Source organism: Hemitrygon akajei, chromosome 17, assembly GCF_048418815.1.
Source record: "Hemitrygon akajei chromosome 17, sHemAka1.3, whole genome shotgun sequence".
NCBI lineage: Eukaryota > Metazoa > Chordata > Chondrichthyes > Myliobatiformes > Dasyatidae > Hemitrygon > Hemitrygon akajei.
The window spans coordinates 1,237,985-1,257,049 of NC_133140.1; the positions used below are offsets into that span (position 1 = coordinate 1,237,985).

General features: G+C 41.9%; 1 protein-coding gene across 1 annotated transcript in view; it reads left to right on the top strand.

Moving 5' to 3' along the window:
- The window catches only part of LOC140740438 (hydrocephalus-inducing protein-like), a 579,330-nt gene that overhangs the window by 182,880 nt on the left and 377,385 nt on the right, over positions 1 to 19,065 (top strand). Inside the window, exon 21 of the mRNA XM_073069569.1 lies at positions 6,113 to 6,284. Coding sequence (XP_072925670.1) covers positions 6,113 to 6,284 — 172 coding nt within the window. The remainder of the gene's footprint in view (positions 1 to 6,112; positions 6,285 to 19,065) is intronic.

Here is a 19,065-nt window from a genome sequence, read left to right on the forward strand (position 1 = left end):
GCATGGATGGTTGGGCAATGGAGGAGATGCAGGTGAGGGCAGCATCAATACTGGAGGGAGGGGAACTTGTTCTTTGAAGAAGGGGACATCTCTGATGTCTTGGAATGAAAGTTGCGTTCTGCAAACATAAATGCTGGATAAAAAAGGAAAGGGAATATCATTTTTACAGGAGGTAGGGTGGGAAGAGATATAGTCAAGATAATTGTGGCAATCAGTCGGCTTATAAAAGACGTTGGTTGTCAGCTTGTCTCCAGAGATGGAACAGATGTCTAAAAGGAGAGGGAGGTGTCAGAGATGGACCACGTCAATTTAAGGGCTGGATAGAAGTTAGAGGCAAAATGATGAAATTGATGAGCTCAGCATGGGTGTATGAAGCATACGACCAGAAGTCCGTAAGATATAGGAGCAAAATTTGCCCATCATTCCTGCTCCACCATTTCATCATGGCTGAACAAATTTCTCTCTCAGCCCTAATCTCCTGTTTTCTCCACATATTACTTTATGCCCTGACTAATCAAGAATCTAGCAACCTCTGCCTTAAACATACCCAATGACTTGGCCTCCACTGCCGCCTGCGGCAATGAGTTTCACAGATTCACCACTCTCTGGTTAATGGAATTCCTCTTCATTTCCATTCTAAAACAATGCCCCTCTATTCTGAGTCTGTCCCCTCTGGTCTTAGGCAACATCCCCTGCACATCCACTCTATTGAAGCCTTTCAACATTTGTTAGACTTCAATGAGGTTACCCCTCCCTATTCTGAATTCCATTGAATAGGAGCCTAGAACCATCAAATTCTCCTCAAACAACAAACCTTTAAATCCCTCAGTCATTTTTGTGAAATTCCTTTGTATCCTCCCTTCATAGAGAAGGGGCCCAAAACTGCTTACAATACTGCAATTGAGGCTTAATAAAGCCTCAAAATTACATCCTTGCTTTTATATTCTAGTCCTCTTGAAATGAATACTAACATCGCATTTGCCTTCCTCACCAGACTCAACCTACAATTGAACCTTTAGGGAATCTCAAGTCCCTATCCACCTCAAATTTTCATTTAGAAAATAGTCTACCCTTGTACTTCTTCTACCAAAGTGAATGACCATGTACTTTCAAATGCTGTATTCCATCTGTTACTTCTTTTCCCATTCTCCCAATCTGTCTAAATCCTTCTGTAGCCTCTCTACTTCTTCAAATCTACCTGCCTCTCTACCTGCCTTCGTATCATCTACAAACTTGGGCACAAAGCCATCAATTCTGTCATCCAAATCATTGATATATAACGTAACTAGAAATGGTCCCAACACAGACCCCTGCGGAAAACCATTTGTCAGCCAACCAGAGCAGTGCATGGTAAGGGAACTGAGTTTGGTGGCAGTGGATGGGAGATCTCCAAAGTTAATGACGTCTGTGATCATGTGAAAGACAGTTTTCTAATGGTCTAGAGTAGGATTCTCCTCAAGGGGTAGGTATGAGGTGTCTGAGAGTTTAGGTAGAGCTCAGTGTGCCACACTACAACTGCACCCACTTTGTCTGCGGGTTTGATAGTATGCTTGGGATCGGTGTGGAAAGTATGGATTGCAGTGACTTCAGGGGGGTAAAGTTTGAGGAGGAGAGGGGAGTGCTGTATTCCAGACAATTGATGTCTCGTTGGCAATTGAAGATGAAAAGATCCAGAGCAGAAAACCAGAGCGAGGTGTCCAAGAAGAGGAAGAGAGTTGAAGACAGGAGAAGGGGGAGGGGCGTCCGTTCTGGGTGTGGAATTCTTTCCAAAGAAGGGGCTTGGAGAGGGAGCCGACAGAAGAAGAGCTTGAAGTCATGGCGGGCATGGAACTTAATGAGTTGCGGGTGAAGGGCGACAAAATTGAAGCCTTTACTGAGGACAAACTGTTCTGCTCAAGGTCGAAGGGAATGGTGAAGACTTGGTAAGGATTAGAGCTGGGATCAGAGGAGGGAAAAGAGTTGGTGGCACCAGAGAAAAGAGGCGGGGTGGGGTGTTCAGGGAAGGTGGGGAGAATTTTCTCACTCAAAGTGCTGGAGGAACTCAACAGGCCAGGCAGCATCAATGGAAAAGAGTAACCGGTTGACGTTTCGAGCCAAGACCCTTAGTCGGGATCTGATGAAGGGTCACAGCCTGAAACGTCATCTGTTTACTCTTTTCTATAGTTGCTGCCTGGCTGGCTGAGTTCCCTCAGCATTTTATGCATGTTGCTTGGATTTCCAGCATTTGTAGATTTTATTGCTTTGGGGAGCAGTTGCCACTAGTTGTAGAATCCTAAATAGAGAATAAGTGGCAGTCATTTAAAACTGAGATGTGTAGGCATTCATAGCAAGAGGATTCGAGTACAGGAGCAGGGAGGTTCTACTGCAGTTGTACAAGGCCTTGGTGAGACCACACCTGGAGTATTGTGTGCAGTTTTGGTCCCCTAATCTGAGGAAAGACATTATTGTTATAGAGGGAGTACAAAGAAGGTTCACCAGATTGATTCCTGGGATGGCAGGACTTTCATATGAAGAAAGACTGGATCGACTGGGCTTATACTCGCTGGAATTTAGAAGATTGAGGGGAGATCTTATTGAAACGTATAAAATTCTAAAGGGATTGGACAGGCTAGATGCAGGAAGATTGTTCCCAATGTTGGGGAAGTCCAGAACAAGGGGTCACAGTTTAAGGATAAAGGGGAAGCCTTTTAGGACCAAGATGAGAAGAAACTTCTTCACACAGAGAGTGGTGAATCTGTGGAATTCTCTGCCACAGGTAACATTTGAGGCCCGTTCATTGGCTATATTTAAGAGGGACTTAGATATGGCCCTTGTGGCTAAAGGGATCAGGAGGTATGGAGAGAAGGCAGGTACAGGGTTCTGAGTTGGATGATCAGCCATGATCATACTGAATGGCAGTGCAGGCTCGAAGGGCCAAATGGCCTACTCCTGCACCTATTTTCTATGTTTCTATTACTTATCACAGAGGGTGATAATTCACTAGAATTCTCTATCCAGAAGTATCATGGAGATCAGGTCACTGGAGGTACTTAGAGAAAAGTTGGATACATTTTGAAAGCCTAGGGAATTAATGTCTGTGGGAAAGTGGCACAGTAAGGAGATGGTGCCTGGTACTGAATGACATAATGGGTTTGAGGGGTTTGGTGGCTTACTCCTGCCCTTATCATGGTCTTGTGAGGGACAGATCAGTTTATTGCATTTACATATACAGTACTTAGGGTTAAGAATGACCTAAATGAAAACCTTCCCCATTAAATTACTTTTCTCCAAATTGACTGGCTGCCACCCATTGCCAACTCAAAGGCTCTGAATTTGCCATTAATAGTGAAGCAGCAAGACCTATTATCAGCCTCACAGAGAGCTACTCACAACCACCAAGCAACCTTTCTCCTTTTCTTGATACCTGGTGCAGTCAGGTGACAGGTTAAAGCGATTCCCACTCCCCGTACTTGCCAGATGAATAGTTAATATCATGAAAAAATTCCACAGGCAGCACACCATACAGTCAAAAGATCACCTTTTAAGTACTATACAGAGTTTTAAATAATGGTTTAATTAAGATAGAAGCTAAATATTTTTTAAAAATGTGTTTTTAATTTTTTTTAAATTGTAAAGACCCTTTAAAAAGGTGATTCCTGATTGGCTAACAAAAATTTGTTTGAAAGCCTGATCTTCTAAATGCGCTGTATAAGATCGATTCTTGATAAGCAAGGAAGTGAAAGGTTAATGGTGTGGATAGGAGTGCAGAGTTGAAGTCTGAATCAAAGCAGGCTCAATCTTATGAAATGACAGAGCAAGCTATCGGGCCAGATGGCTTATTCCAGACCCTAATCTGTATGTTTAGTTTTATCTGGAAAATCATGGATAATGGAGCTCACAGTAACTTCTCATACTGAATGACTTTTCATTGAAATTTAATCACAGCACACAAAAAGTGCCACTCCATGATGGAACATTTATGTAATTGTTTTCCATCTTCTATCCTTTGTACTTTGGAATATTGATGCAGGTTAATTTCAATATGCAAACATTAATTTAGTTAGAGCCAGAAATTTTTAAAAGAAATAATTATGGCTTGGTACGCCATTAAAAACTCATTTAGACCTAATGCAATAAATTAAGTTTTCAGTATAGTTTAGTGAGGGAGTCTCATGTGATTCGGGTGACTTCATAATTCCACAACAGAAAAGCACTGAGAGTGACTGGTGTTGCACAGGCAAGGAAATTCCAAGCATGCTGTCGCTTTCTTGGAACAGTGATTATAATTTATGACAATTTTATACTCCTTGCATTTTATTTCCTATCATAAATTATGATGTATCAGTTCATTTACACAGGCAATTTAGTGTGCCAAAAATTTCAGTTTGAAATATGAGCTGAATCTATCAGTAAACCGTTGGAAATTACATTTTCTCAGAGCTAGTGAAGGACTGATTGTGATGATGTTAGGCTATGTAATAGAAAATACTGTAGTTATTGGGAATAATGTCAATACTATAGCCCATATAGATGCCAACAATTATTTTGGCTGCTAGAAATATTCTTGGAAAATCTGGCTGGCCATTGGCTATCAGGAGCACCTGAATACAGGCATGAAGCTTTGCCTGTCCATTATCGTTCGATCTTTATTTTGGGTAAATCTCCACAGAACAGTACAAAGCAGGGATGTTGGATTTTGTTATGAGGTTTGAGGGAGGGATTCATAACAGGGAGAATTGTAGCCAGGCTCCTTTGTTCACACATAAGAGACTACAGATGCTTGCCTCTGAAGTAAGACACAAAGTACTGGAGGAACTCCTTGGGTCCGGAAGCATCTATGGAAGGAAATGGGCATTTTAAGTTGAGACCCTTCATTTAGACTGTTTTCAGCCTGGAAGTAGAGGTAGACAGTGTGGGGTTGGGGAACAATCTGGGTAGATGGTGTAGAGGAGAGATCTCCAGAGGTGATGAGGAAGGTAATGTACAGGGAGACAGTGGCCTGATGATCCTTGATGGGGTACAACTGCAGGTAAGAAGAGCTGCTGTGCAGCTTCTGCAGTGGCACTGGGCTTGTCTCAGGTGTGCTGGTGAGGCTGGGATTTGTGTGAAGAGTGTAGAGCAGTGTGTTCAGCATGTTTGAGGTTGGAGTGAGTGAGGGGAGTGGTATCTAGATAGTTGATATCCAGTCTAGTTAGAAAAGTAAGAAGCTGGAAAGGGCAGAAGAGCAGAGGGTTGTCTGAGGAGGGTTTGATGTGGGAGAAAGGGTCACTGATGTGCGGTGGCTGAATACTTGCTGAAGAAGTAGGCACAGAGGCAACAGAAGAAGATCTTGACATCATGAAAGCACAGAACTTGTTCAGGTCTGGTGCAGGGGACAAAGATGAGGCTTTGCTGAGGACAGAACATTCCACTTTGGAGAGGGTGAAATCAGAGAGTTTAGTAATGACAGGAGTTGGAGCTTGAGTCCAGATGAAGGATCTCAACCTGAAATGTTGACTGAAATTTTCCTTTGTAGTTGCTGCCAGACTCGCTGAGTTCCTCCTACACTTTGTGTGAAGCTCTGTTGTTCACCTTTGAATTGGCAACTCTGAACCAGCATAGCATCAGCTTTCTGTGTGTGTGTGTGTGTGTGTGTGTGTGTGTGTGTGTGTGTGTGTGTGTGTGTGTGTGTGTGTGTGTGTGTGTGTGTGTGTGTGTGTGTGTGTGTGTGTGTGTGAGTGTGTGTGTGTGAGTGTGTGTGTGTGTGCGCGCGCGCATGCAGTGATTACTCAGAGGAAAAAATTTAAAAAGGGTTTTCCTATAGACTAAAGGAATGATACAAAACTGATACAAGGGAAATGGTGATTGATGACAGGCAAAAATAAGATGTGAGACCAGTAATCCAGTAAAACGTGTTCTGCTTCACTTCTTCCAACTGCATACAGCTTCTCCTCCGGTGAAACAAATGTATTTTTAATATGAAAATTAGAAAGATACAGGTGCTGGAAATCTGCTACGTTAACTCTATTTCTCTTCTGGCTGATGATGTCTGGCCTGCTGAGTGTTGCCACCATTTTCTGTACTAAGTGCAGCCTGTCTTTCTTATAAAACACCTTATAACATTGAATTCTCTGGTTTGTCTTTCCACTGAAAGGTTCTGAGGATGATGAGAGGCTATAGTTCACTTAATACACTGTTGCTGCCACCTAGACAACCAGGCGAGAAGCTTCCAACAGAATTACTTGATTACTATAAAGAACAAATCCTAATGCAAGCACAGGAACAAGCAAAGACGAAAATCCAGGAGGGCACTGAAGGAGAAAATGGTAGGTGCTCAGAAGGAAACAACATGTTTAGAAAAGCTACCATCAATGTGGAAATGCATCTTAACGATGTGAGCATTCTTACTTGATCAACACCTAGCACATGCACATTCACATTGTGTGACTTTATCCTTAATACAAATACTTTGGGTCTTATAAACTAGTTAATAAGCTCCAGAATTTTTGATTTAAAATGCACGTTATTCTTTTTAGAATTGCCTATTGAAACTTTGTGATCAAGTTTTGCATCACCAGCCTTAATTTATCACCTAATGAAGTGCGGTGTTAAATTTTTACTGCTCATGCTCCTACTAAGTCAACATAATCAAGAATCCCTCCTACCCCAGACATTCCCTCTTCTCCCCTCTCCCATAAGGCAGAAAATACAAAAGATTGAGAACACATGCAACCAGACTCACAACAGGCTGTATCCTAATGCTTTCAGAAGAGAATTCTCGTTTGTTAATAGCAGGTTCTTGATCTCCCAATCTACCTCATTGTGATTCTTGCATTTTATTTGTTCACCTGCACTGTAGTTTCTGTGTAGCTGCAACACTATATTGTGCACTTTGTCTTCTTTTCACTACCATGATGTTCTTTTGTATGGAATAACCTGCCTGGATGACATGCAAAGCAAAAGCTTTTCACTAAATCTTGGTGTAGAAACCAATACCATAAAATGCCAAGGGATGTTTTGCTGTTCTAAAGGCATGGTACAGATGCAGGTAGTGTTGTGATACTGAGTCAGATAAATTGTTTCATATTCCCCATCACATGTTCCTTCCTATCTTAACTTGAGTTTACTTGTTCCTTGCACGTATATCCATAATATAGTGAACACCTGGCAGTATGTTTACATACAGCCCATCTCAACTCCATCCCACTGGGGCTCTCTGTTTTCTCTGTGGACAAGTAATAGGTCAGTTCCCATCCAGCTCTTTCAATTCAGCCCAATGCAATATTATATTGAACAATTTCTCCTTTGACTGCATTCAAGCCTGCAAAGGGAACCACATGAGGACCGGGAAAAAGTGCCTTGTCATAGAGTATTTGGAGCATTCTTTATTTCAAAGTTCAAAGTAGGGTTATCATAAAATTAGATATGTCCCCATACAGAACATAGAATAGTACAGCACTTTACAGGCCCTTCGGCCCACAATGTTGTGCTGACCCTCAAACCCTGCCTCCCATATAACCCCCCACCTTAAATTCCTCCATATACCTGTCTAGTAGTCTCTTAAACTTCACTAGTGTGTCTGCCTCGACCACTGACTCAGGCAGTGCATTCCACGCACCAACCACTCTCTGAGTGAAAAACCTTCCTCTAATATCCCCCTTGAACTTCCCTGCCCTTACCTTAAAGCCATGTCCTCTTGTACTGGGCAGTGGTGCCCTGGGGAAGAGACGCTGGCTGTCCACTCTATCTATTCCTCTTAATATCTTGTACACCTCTATCATGTCTCCTCTCATCCTCCTTCTCTCCAAAGAGTAAAGCCCTAGCTCCCTTAATCCCTGATCATAATCTATACTCTCTAAACCAGGCAGCATCCTGGTAAATCTCCTCTGTACCCTTTCCAATGCTTCCACATCCTTCCTATAGTGAGGCGACCAGAACTGGACACAGTGTGGCCTAACCAGAGTTTTATACAGCTGCATCATTACATTGCGTCTCTTAAACTCTATCCCTCGACTTATGAAAGCTAACACCCCATAAGCTTTCTTAACTACCCTATCTACCTGTGAGGCAACTTTCAGGGATCTGTGGACATGTACCCCCAGATCCCTCTGCTCCTCCACACTGCCAAGTATCCTGCCATTTACTTTGTACTCTGCCTTGGAGTTTGTCCTTCCAAAATGTACCACCTCACGCTTCTCCGGGTTGAACTCCATCTGCCACTTCTCAGCCCACTTCTGCATCCTATCAATGTCTCTCTGCAATCTTCGACAATCTTCTACACTATCTACAACACCACCAACCTTTGTGTCATCTGCAAACTTGCTAACCGACCCTTCTACCCCCATATCCAGGTCGTTTATAAAAATCACAAAAAGTAGAGGTCCCAGAACAGATCCTTGTGGGACACCACTAGTCACAACCCTCCAATCTGAATGTACTCTCTCCACCACGACCCTCTGCCTTCTGCAGACAAGCCAATTCTGAATCCACCTGGCCAAACTTCCCTGGATCCCATGCCTTCTGACTTTCTGAATAAGCCTACCATGTGGAACCTTGTCAAATGCCTTACTAAAATCCATGTAGATCACATCCACTGCACTGCCCTCATCTATATGCCTGGTCACCTCCTCAAAGAACTCTATCAGGCTTGTTAGACATGATCTGCCCTTCACAAGCCATGCTGACTGTCCCTGATCAGACCATGATTCTCTAAATGCCCATAGATCCTATCTCTAAGAATCTTTTCCAACAGCTTTCCCACCACAGACATAAGGCTCACTTGTCTATAATTACCTGGACTATCCCTACTATCTTTTTTGAACAAGGGGACAACATTCACCTCCCTCCAATCCTCTGGTACCATTCCCATGAATAACGAGGATATAAAGATCCTAGCCAGAGGCTCAGTAATCTCTTCCCTTGCCTCGTGGAGCAGCCTGGGGAATATTCCGTCAGGCCCTGGGGACTTATCCGTCCTAATGTATTTTAACAACTCCAACACCTCCTCTCCCTTAATATCAACATGCTCCAGAACATCAACCTCACTCATATTGTCCTCTCCGTCATCAAGTTCCCTCTCAGTGGTGAATACCGAAGAGAAGTATTCATTGAGGACCTCGCTCACTTCCACAGCCTCCAGGCACATCTTCCCACTATTATTTCTAATCGGTCCTACCTTCACTCCTGTCATCCTTTTGTTCTTCACGTAATTGAAGAATGCCTTGGGGTTTTCCTTTACCCTACTCGCCAAGGCCTTCTCATGCCCCCTTCTTGCTCTTCTCAGCCCCTTCTTAAGCTCCTTTCTTGCTACCCTATATTACTCAATAGCCCCATCTGATCCTTGCTTCCAAAGCCTCGTGTATGCTGCCTTCTTCCACCCGACTAGATTTTCCACCTCACTTGTCACCCATGGTTCCTTCACCCTATCATTCTTTATCTTACTCACCGGGACAAATTTATCCCTAACATCCTGCAAGAGATCCTTAAACATCGACCACATGTCCATAGTACATTTCCCTGCAAAAACATCATCCCAATTCATACCCGCAAGTTCTAGCCTTATAACCTGATAATTTGCCCTCCCCAATTAAAAATTTTCCTTTCCTCTCTGATTCTATCCTTTCCATGATAATGCTAAAGGTCAGGGAGCAGTGATCACTGTCGCCCAGATGCACACCCACTGACAGATCTGTACCTGACCCGGTTCGTTACCTAATACTAGATCTAGTATGGCATTTCCCCTAGTCGGCCTGTCAACGTACTGTGACAGGAATCCATCCTGGACACACTTAACAAACTCTGCCCCATCTAAACCCTTGGAACTAATCAAGTGCCAATCAATATTAGGGAAGTTAAAGTCAGCCATGATAACAACCCTGTTATTTTTGCACCTTTCCAAAATCTGCCTCCCAGTCTGCTCTGCTGCTATACAACCCTTGAGATTCATTTTCTTGCGAGCATGCACTGTAACTCCAAGAAACACAATAGAATCAATGGAAGATCACACCCAACAGGACGGACAAAGAGCCAGTGTGCAAAAGACAACAAACTGTGCAAATATGAAAGAAAAATAATGCTGCTAATAAGAATAACAATAAATAAGCAATAAATATTGAGAACATGAGATGAAGACTCCTTAGTTTGTGGGAACAGTTCAGTGAGGAGGAGAGTGAAGTTATCCCTTCTGGTTCAAGACTTGATGGTTGAGGAGTAATAGTTGCTCTTGAACCTGGTTGTAGTGGTTCTGAAACTTCTGTACCTTCTTCCTGATGGCAACCGTAAGAATAGAACATGGGCTGGGTGGTGGGGGGAGGGTGCTGCTTTCCTGTGACAGTGCTCCATGTAAGTGTGCTCAGTGGTGGGAGGGCTTTGCCCATGATGGACCAGGCTGTATCCAATACTTTTTGTAGGATTTTCTGATCAAAGCCATTGGTATTCTGTTCAATGTCAATATAGTCTACATAACAAATCTATAGTAGTTTGCCAAAGTTTTAGATGTTATGCTGAATATTCACAAACTTCTAAGAAAGTAGAGGCGCTGCCATGCTTTTTTCTTAATTGCACTTACGTGCTAGGCCCAGGACAGATCCTTTGACGTGATAACGCCAGGTAATTTAAAATTGCTTACCCTCTTTGTTGTGTATTTAATATTTCAGTAATATTTGAGTAATAGATTAATCTTGTATATAACAATAATATAGTTTCATTAAACAGTCTTTGTTGTTTAAATAATTAATTACTGGTTATATGTGAAAGTATGTGCATGGCATATGTCATCATGCCAGCACATCCTTTGTGGGTGCCTCATTAAAAGTTAAAACAACATTAAATGTACATAAGTTATCTCCTGGCTCCCTGTTTCCCTGTTTTTCTTTTTTTAATGTTTTGGCGTTACAAATCATAACAGTGGTGATGATGTATTTTTAAAATGAACTTGAGAGGACCCACTGAAGCACAGGGCGATGTTTGAGCTTAAAAAAAGCCAGCATGCTTGTTTCAGAAGAGAGAAATAGTTGAGTTTTTAAAAAAGGCAGAAACATATGAGTTCACGGGTTCATAAACAGTGAGTGCCTGGTAATAATAATCATAAATAAAAAAAGCAGAAACTGCTGGCTATGTTAGAGAGATAGATGTGTTTGATTGCACAAGAGATAACTAATATGTATAGTGAGTGAATTGAGCAATACTTTAAAGCAAATTGAATAGTGAATGAGAAATAATAATCAGTTTTGCTGAGTTCATTGGTGGGAAAGCATGCAGTTTGCTTAGGAGTTTGACTGCTTCAACCAAACCAGCTGAAATGACCTTTGCTGATTTAGTTAAAGTACAGCAGGAACATTTAGGACCAAAACCATTGTTTATTAGAGAATGCTTTAGGTTTCATAAGCAGAATCAAAAGGAAGGGGAACCTATGTGGCCTAATTGAAGAGATTGTTTAAGCATTGTTAGTTCAGTGATGAGCTTAATTATGCAGTTCCTAAAGTTGTCATAGCTGAGTGTGGTAGTGGGGATAAGCTCCCATTACCTAGAAAGTGCTCCAAATGGCGTGTGTATCTAACAGCCTCTAACAACCAAGTCCAACTCCTGGCCTTCATGTGTGGCTTAGCTACTAGGCCCAGTGGAACTGTGTCTACCGACAAGAGAAGGGGCAAAGGCGGGCCACTGGCGCTCAAAACCAGTTGCTCCAGGCAGATGGGGCTCCGCAGCCTACCTAGGAGAAGGAAAACTCTGATTTTAGACCTCCACTGCCTTGCAGCCGTATCCATTCATGAGAAAGGCTTTGAGAGTAAACCCCGAGGAAGAAATCCGGAGCTGGGGTTCCTAAGGCAGTTTGATGTTGTTTACAACTTCACTTTGGCAACCTCTGTGACGACGCTGGTTCCAAGCTCTATCAGTGCCTGCCCTTCCCTTGGACTACATCAGTGATATGGAGAGGGGCAGCCCACTGCATGGGCAACAGCCGGTTCTTCAAACCTTTCCGCCTTGGAGTGGACACAGTCCACCAGACGTGCAAACCCATGATCCCCTGGGATTGATGGCTACCGATGATTAATTATGCACTGAGGTCATTTACTTTGTGGAATCTCACAAGAAAGCATTCAAAAATAGCTTCTAACTAAAGCACAATTTACAATTAAAAGAGCAGTTGAAATTGCTGCATCAATGGAACCAGCAGACAGAGTCAATTGAGTTGCAGCCAGTAATGAAACAGCGTTTCAACAGAAACCAGCCTCGTTGAGCAAATTGTTTTACCGTTGTGGCAGGGCCTCACATTCGCCAGACCAATGTAGATTTAAAGGTGAAACTTGTAGAAAATGCAACAAAGTAGGACATGTATAAAGAACATGTCAGGCAGACAAAAATAAATGGACTGCACAGGGAAGAGGAAAAAATAAATGTCAAGATGCAGTTTCAAAAACAGCACTAATAGTCATGCTGTTAATGAAAATAGTGAGAATGACACAGAACTGAATAGTCTTGGGATATACAATGTGAAAATTAACAAGAGACCAGCAATATGACTTGCACCAGAAGTAAATGGCAAATTAATTAAAATAGAATTGAACACTGGCTCAGATGTTTCAGTCATTCCTCATTCCACAAAATGAGTTTGAACAGCAGTTCAAAGATACTAAAATGAAGCCTGCAGATATTCAGTGAAGAGCTTACATTGGAGAAAAGGCAATTCCTCTGGCAATGGCATTTGTTACAGGGAAATACAAAACTAACGATTGTGAGGACTTGAGTAGCTGAGGGAACAACAGGTTGATTGAAGATTCATCCACAATTTGCATGCCACATACCCTGTAATAGAGTCAACTGAAAGTGAATTAAGAAAGATACTGTACGATGTCATAGTAGTGTTCAGGGATGGCATTGGAAAACGCAAAAATATCAAGGGTAAAATAATGTTAAATGAAAATGAAACACCCAGGGTTTGCAAAGCCTGTCAGGTTCGTTATACCATCCATGATAAAGAAGCCAGTGAGAGAGATTGCACGGAGACTGCAGGAATTCTTTCCAAGGTACACTGCAGCCCATGGGCAATGCCTGTGTTCCCAGTAGCCAAGAAGAATGGGTCTGTCAGGATCTGTGATGATTTCAAGGTCTCCATTAACCCAGTACTGAAATCACTGCCCTCAACCCATGGTAGAGGATATCTTTACAAATACTCCTGGAGGTCACAAAGGGCATAATCACTATAATAGGCTTGTCTTTGGAGTAGTATCTACATTTGCACTCTGGCAGAAATCTATGAACCGGGTGCTGCAAGGCTGCCTTGGCATTCAGTGTTACTTGGATGATATCATTGTTTCCGGTGAAGATGACAAGAAATATCTCCAAAATCTCAAGACTGTCTTAAAAAGATTATGGGCTCGAAGCACGATGCAGCAAGTGTGAATTATTTAAAGCCAAGCATCATTTACTGTGGTCACACCATCAATGCACGAGATTACACTAGTGCGCTGAGGAAATTCATGCAGTGGTGGAAGCCCCAAGGAAAAAGGGTGTGTTACATTTGCAGTCCATTTTAGGATTTGTCATTACCGTATCAGGTTCCTGCCAAACCTGGCTACTGTGTTCCACCCTTTAACTCACTACTATGGACCGGGAAGAAATGGAAATGAATAAAGCAATGTGAGGTTGCTTTCCAAAAGGTGAAGGAAGTGGTGTTGTCAGACATTGTTTCACATTGTCTAGTGAAGCTTGCCTGTGATGTCTCACCTTATGGTGTGTCATATATTATATCACATGTTATGAGCGATAGAAGTGGACAGCCCTTAGCTTTTGCATCACATTCCCTAAACCAGGGTCGGCAACATTTTTGCCTCTGTGGGCCGGATCACGTATTAATGAGCCAGATAAATACCATAAAAACTTGAAATATGGAAATTATCCATTTAAATACATCTAGTTATGTTTTGCCTGAAATTAATGAATATCACATGTTAGAAAATCATTTGTACTTAACCAAGGATGCCAATTAGTAATCAAAGAACTCAGTTTAGTTGCAATTTATTTCAATCAATGCATGTTTTGAATCTATTAAAAGGACACAAAGAATCTTTAAACATAAAATGTATGAACACGATGCATTGAATGGTGGTAAATTAAGTACTGTATAATAAAAAAGAAAATTTTAATGCAAACAATCGATAAATCAATGTGAAACTTGATGCTGTTTGTTGCTTGAAAGCTTTTCAATATTGGGTGTCAGACTTGTTAATGCCAAGAGCAAGACATTATCCAGATGGGCATCAGTCAATCTTGTTCACAAATGGTTCTTGGTGCTTCATTTTTGAAAATAATCGCTCACACCGATAAGTGCTGCCAAACAATGATGCCATCTTTTTTGCATGGTCCACTAAGTTAGGATACTTCCCACTTGGATGAATATATTTTCTATAGAAGTTGAGCACTGACACATCTTCAGAATGAAATTTCGATCTCAATATGTCGTCACACTGCATCTCAATCAATTCCATTTGAAAAACTTCTGATGCAGTGTCCACTTCCACATCAAATGTTAAAACACAGTGATGCTGTTTCTGTTTACAAATTTGAACAATCCCATCTGAAAACCTGCGCGTGCATGGAGAGTATCTAATACATATTAATAAGGAAGTCTGCCTTCCCGTCATTCGTATATACCAGTGTTTGGTTTGGAACAAAACGGAACCTGGGGCCAGTGAAACAAGACGTCATGCATGCCCATCAGTGTGGTTGTGTGAAATCAGAATGAGGAAAAATCGCTGGCCGGATAAGCATAGTATCCCAATATTTCCTCACGGGCCGGACAAAATACCTTCCGTGCCGTAGGTTGCCTACCCCTGCCCTAAATGGTGCAGAGAATAATTATGTACATATTGACAGAGAGGCCTTGAAGCCATTTTGGGGAGTAAACCATTTCAACCATTACTTCCATGGGAGAGAGTTTACCCTCATTACTGGCCAAAGAAATGGCAGATGGAATACAGTGTAAGGTCATGCACTTTGGTAGTAGGAATTGAATTGAATTGACTTTATTACTTACATGGAGGAGTAAAAATCTTTACATTATGTCTCTAATGTGCAAGGTACAATTTATGGTAATTTGTAATAAATAGAATGTACAACAAGACAATCAATATAGCATAGAAATACGATTATATCAGCATGAATTAATCAGTCTGATGGCCTGGTGGAAGAAGCTGTCCCCGAGCCTTTTATGCTGCGGTATTATTTCCCAGTTGGTAGCAGCTGGAACAATTTGTTGTTGGGGTGACTCGGGTCACCAGTGATCCTTTGGGCCCTTTTTACATACCTGTCTCTGTACATATTCAGAATAGTGTGAAGTTCACATCTACTGAAGCAATGGGCTGTCCACACCACTCTCTGCAGAGTCCTGCGATTGAGGAAAGGACAGTTCCTAACCCAGGCAGTGATGCAGCCAGACAGGATGCCCTCAGTTGTGCCCCTGTAGAAAGTCCTTAGGACTTGGGGACCTACACTAAACTTCTTCAACCGTCTGAAATAAAAGAAGCACTGTGGTGCTTTTTTCACCACACCACCAGTGTGTACAGATCACGTGGGATCCTCAGTGATGTGTATGCTGAGGAAATGAAAGCTGTTTACCTTCTCAACCCCAGATCCATTGATGTCAATAGGGGTTAGCCCATCTCCATTCCTCCTGTTATCCACAACCAGCTCCTTTGGTTTTGTGACATTGAGGAAGAGGTTATTTTCTTGACACCACTGTGTCAGAGAGAAGACTTCCTCTCTGTAGGCTGCCTCATTATTATTTGAGATTAGGTCAATCAATGTAGTATCATCAGCAAACTTAATTAGCAGCTTGGAGCTGTGGGTGGCAACATGAGTATACAGAAGGTAAAGGAGAGGGCTTAGGACACAGTCCTGAAGGGCACCTGTGGTGAGGTTCAAAGGGGCAGAGGTGAGGGAGCCCTCTCTTACCACCTGCTGATGATCTGACAGGACGTCCAGGATCCAGCTACACAAGGCAGGGTTAATGGACGTAGACTAATTTTTAACTGGGGAGCAAATTCAGAAATAAGTATTGTCCTAATGTTAGATTCCCTAAAGGTTAAGTTGGTGGTAAGGAAGGCAAATGTAATGTTAATATTCATGTCAAGAAAAACAGAATATAAAAGCATGAATGCAATGATACGACTTTGTGAGGCGTTGTTCAGACCACGTTTGTAAAATTGTGAACAGTTTTAGTCTCAAATCTAAGAAATAAGATGTATCAGGCCTTTACAGGCAGGTACCTCTCGGTCTCCACCCAGCTGAAAGGAATCACCTGCCACACATTTCCAGTTCATCACCTGCAGCCTACTTAAAGCTAACTCTCACCCAGTCTTTGTTCACCTGTGGAATCTACCATCCTCAACCAGTTGCTCCTGGTCTTCTGTCACTTTGTTGTGTTAATTATCTGTTCTCTCTTGTTTTGTGGCTCCTCATAGCTTGTTATTTTGCAGTTTATTATTACAGTTAATTGCTCTCCACCAAATTGTCTTTACTGCTCTGTGTTTGGGTCAAGCCTGCTCTATATTTCTTGATAATGTAGTGACATTGGAGAAGGTCCAGAGAACAGAGATGAGGAGGAATTTCTTAAGCTGAAGTGTGGTGAATCTGTGAAATTCATCACCATAGATAGCTGTGGAGGTCAATTCATTTAAAAATATTTAAAGCAGAGGCTGATAGTTACTTAATTGCTAGGCTGTCAAAGGTTATGAGTGGAATGGCCTAATTCTGCTGTTATGATCTTTAATTTAGAAGCTGATCTCACAGCAGTCTCAGGACCAAATGTAGAACATGTAATTGATGTGCATTAAATGTCTGCGTAGCCTGCAAGCCTCTCTCTGAGAATTGCTTTAAAGCCCTGTCTTATTATTAACACTTCTAACTAGATAGATAGATAGATAGATAGATAGATAGATACTTTATTCATCCCCATGGGGAAATTCAACTTTTTTTTCCAATGTCCCATACACTTGTTGTAGCAAAACTAATTACAAACAATATTTAACTCAGTAAAAAATATGATATGCATCTAAATCACTATCTCAAAAAGCATTAATAATAGCTTTTAAAAAGTTCTTAAGTCCTGGCGGTTGAATTGTAAAGCCTAATGGCATTGGGGAGTATTGACCTCTTCATCCTGTCTGAGGAGCATTGCATCGATAGTAACCTGTCGCTGAAACTGCTTCTCTGTCTCTGGATGGTGCTATGTAGAGGATGTTCAGAGTTTTCCATAATTGACCGTAGCCTACTCAGAGCCCTTCGCTCAGCTACCGATGTTAAACTCTCCAGCACTTTGCCCACGACAGAGCCCGCCTTCCTTACCAGCTTATTAAGACGTGAGGCGTCCCTCTTCTTAATGCTTCCTCCCCAACACGCCACCACGAAGAAGAGGGCGCTCTCCACAACTGACCTATAGAACATCTTCAGCATCTCACTACAGACATTGAATGACGCCAACCTTCTAAGGAAGTACAGTCGACTCTGTGCCTTCCTGCACAAGGCATCTGTATTGGCAGTCCAGTCTAGCTTCTCGTCTAACTGTACTCCCAGATACTTGTAGGTCTTAACCTGCTCCACACATTCTCCATTAATGATCACTGGCTCCATATGAGGCCTAGATCTCCTAAAGTCCACCACCATCTCCTTGGTCTTGGTGATATTGAGACGCAGGTAGTTTGAGTTGCACCATATCACAAAGTCCTGTATCAGTTTCCTATACTCCTCCTCCTGTCCATTCCTGACACACCCCACTAATAGTGACTGCTGAGAAGAATCATTTGCTTCCCTCCCTCTCATTTACCTTCCATCAGCATCTTTATCATTTATCCCTCCTGTTCTTTCACAGATGTTGCTTTTGGTCTGTATTCCTACCTCAGCATTATAAATCGTTCCTACCTGCAATATTAAGAGTGGACATCATCAGCAGGCCAGGCACAATCTGTAGAGAGAGGGACCCTTTCAGGTCAATATTCTGAAGAAGGTCATTCACCTGAAATATTACCTATTTTTCTCTCCATAAATGCTCCCTCAGCTGCTGAGTGTATCCAGCACTTGCAGTTTTTGTAATTTTTTATGAACTGTAACATTTTTCAGTTCTGAGAAGAAGTCTTCTACCTGAAACAGTAACTCTTGTTTCTCCCTTTCTCGAGTTGCTCCCAGGATTTCTCCCTCCAATCTTCCTACTTTCATTCTGCTCTGTTGCCACTTCTGAAAAAAAATCATAAGCAAACCTTGATTGCTTATATCAGAATCATTGCATAGAACACAGAATATAAGACAACACGCACAGGACAGGCTGTTCGGCCCACCATGTCTGCACTGACCATGATGCCAATCTAATTAATTCTATCTGTCTGCAAACATATCTCCCAGTTTCCTGCCTATTCATGTGTCTGTCTAAATGTCATTTAAACATCGCTACTGTATCTCCCGCCTGGCAGTACGCTCCAGGCACCTACATGGTCTGCAGTTAAAAAAAAAGCCTCCTATCTTCTTTGAACAGCCCCGTGCTGTTGTCTAAACTTATGTATGTAATATCTTACATTTCATTTCAGCTCATGTTCAGGAAACAATAAAGAAATGGAACATAGAAAACTGAGTACAGGAACCGGCTTTTCAGCCCGTGATATCTATGCCAACAATGATGCCCCATTGAAATAATGCTGTGTAATACCCTGATTGAGATTTCCACTGCTATGCTGTGATGTAGGTTATATTAGCAGTTTTCTGTAAAAGCAGTGTGCCAAGCTGGAAAGTGTGTTTTGGTTCAGGTAAAGATAACAAGCCATGTTGCCCAACTTGGGAATGTGTGTCAGCCAATCAGTATTAGATGTGAGAGAGGTTCCAGAGAGGTGTGGGGAAGTTTTCTTTTTTCTTTTTATGTATGTTAAAGTTGAAAATTTGATAAATATACAGTACTTTTAATTTTAACACTGGTGTACAATCTGTCATTTCTGGGCTACAGATAACTGTGTATGAGGGGTATTTACACAGCATTTGCTCAACTGAGGTTTCTTTAATCGGAACATCACAACAATCCTGTCTGGTTGAACTCCAAATCATACCGACCCTAGATGTATATTGTTA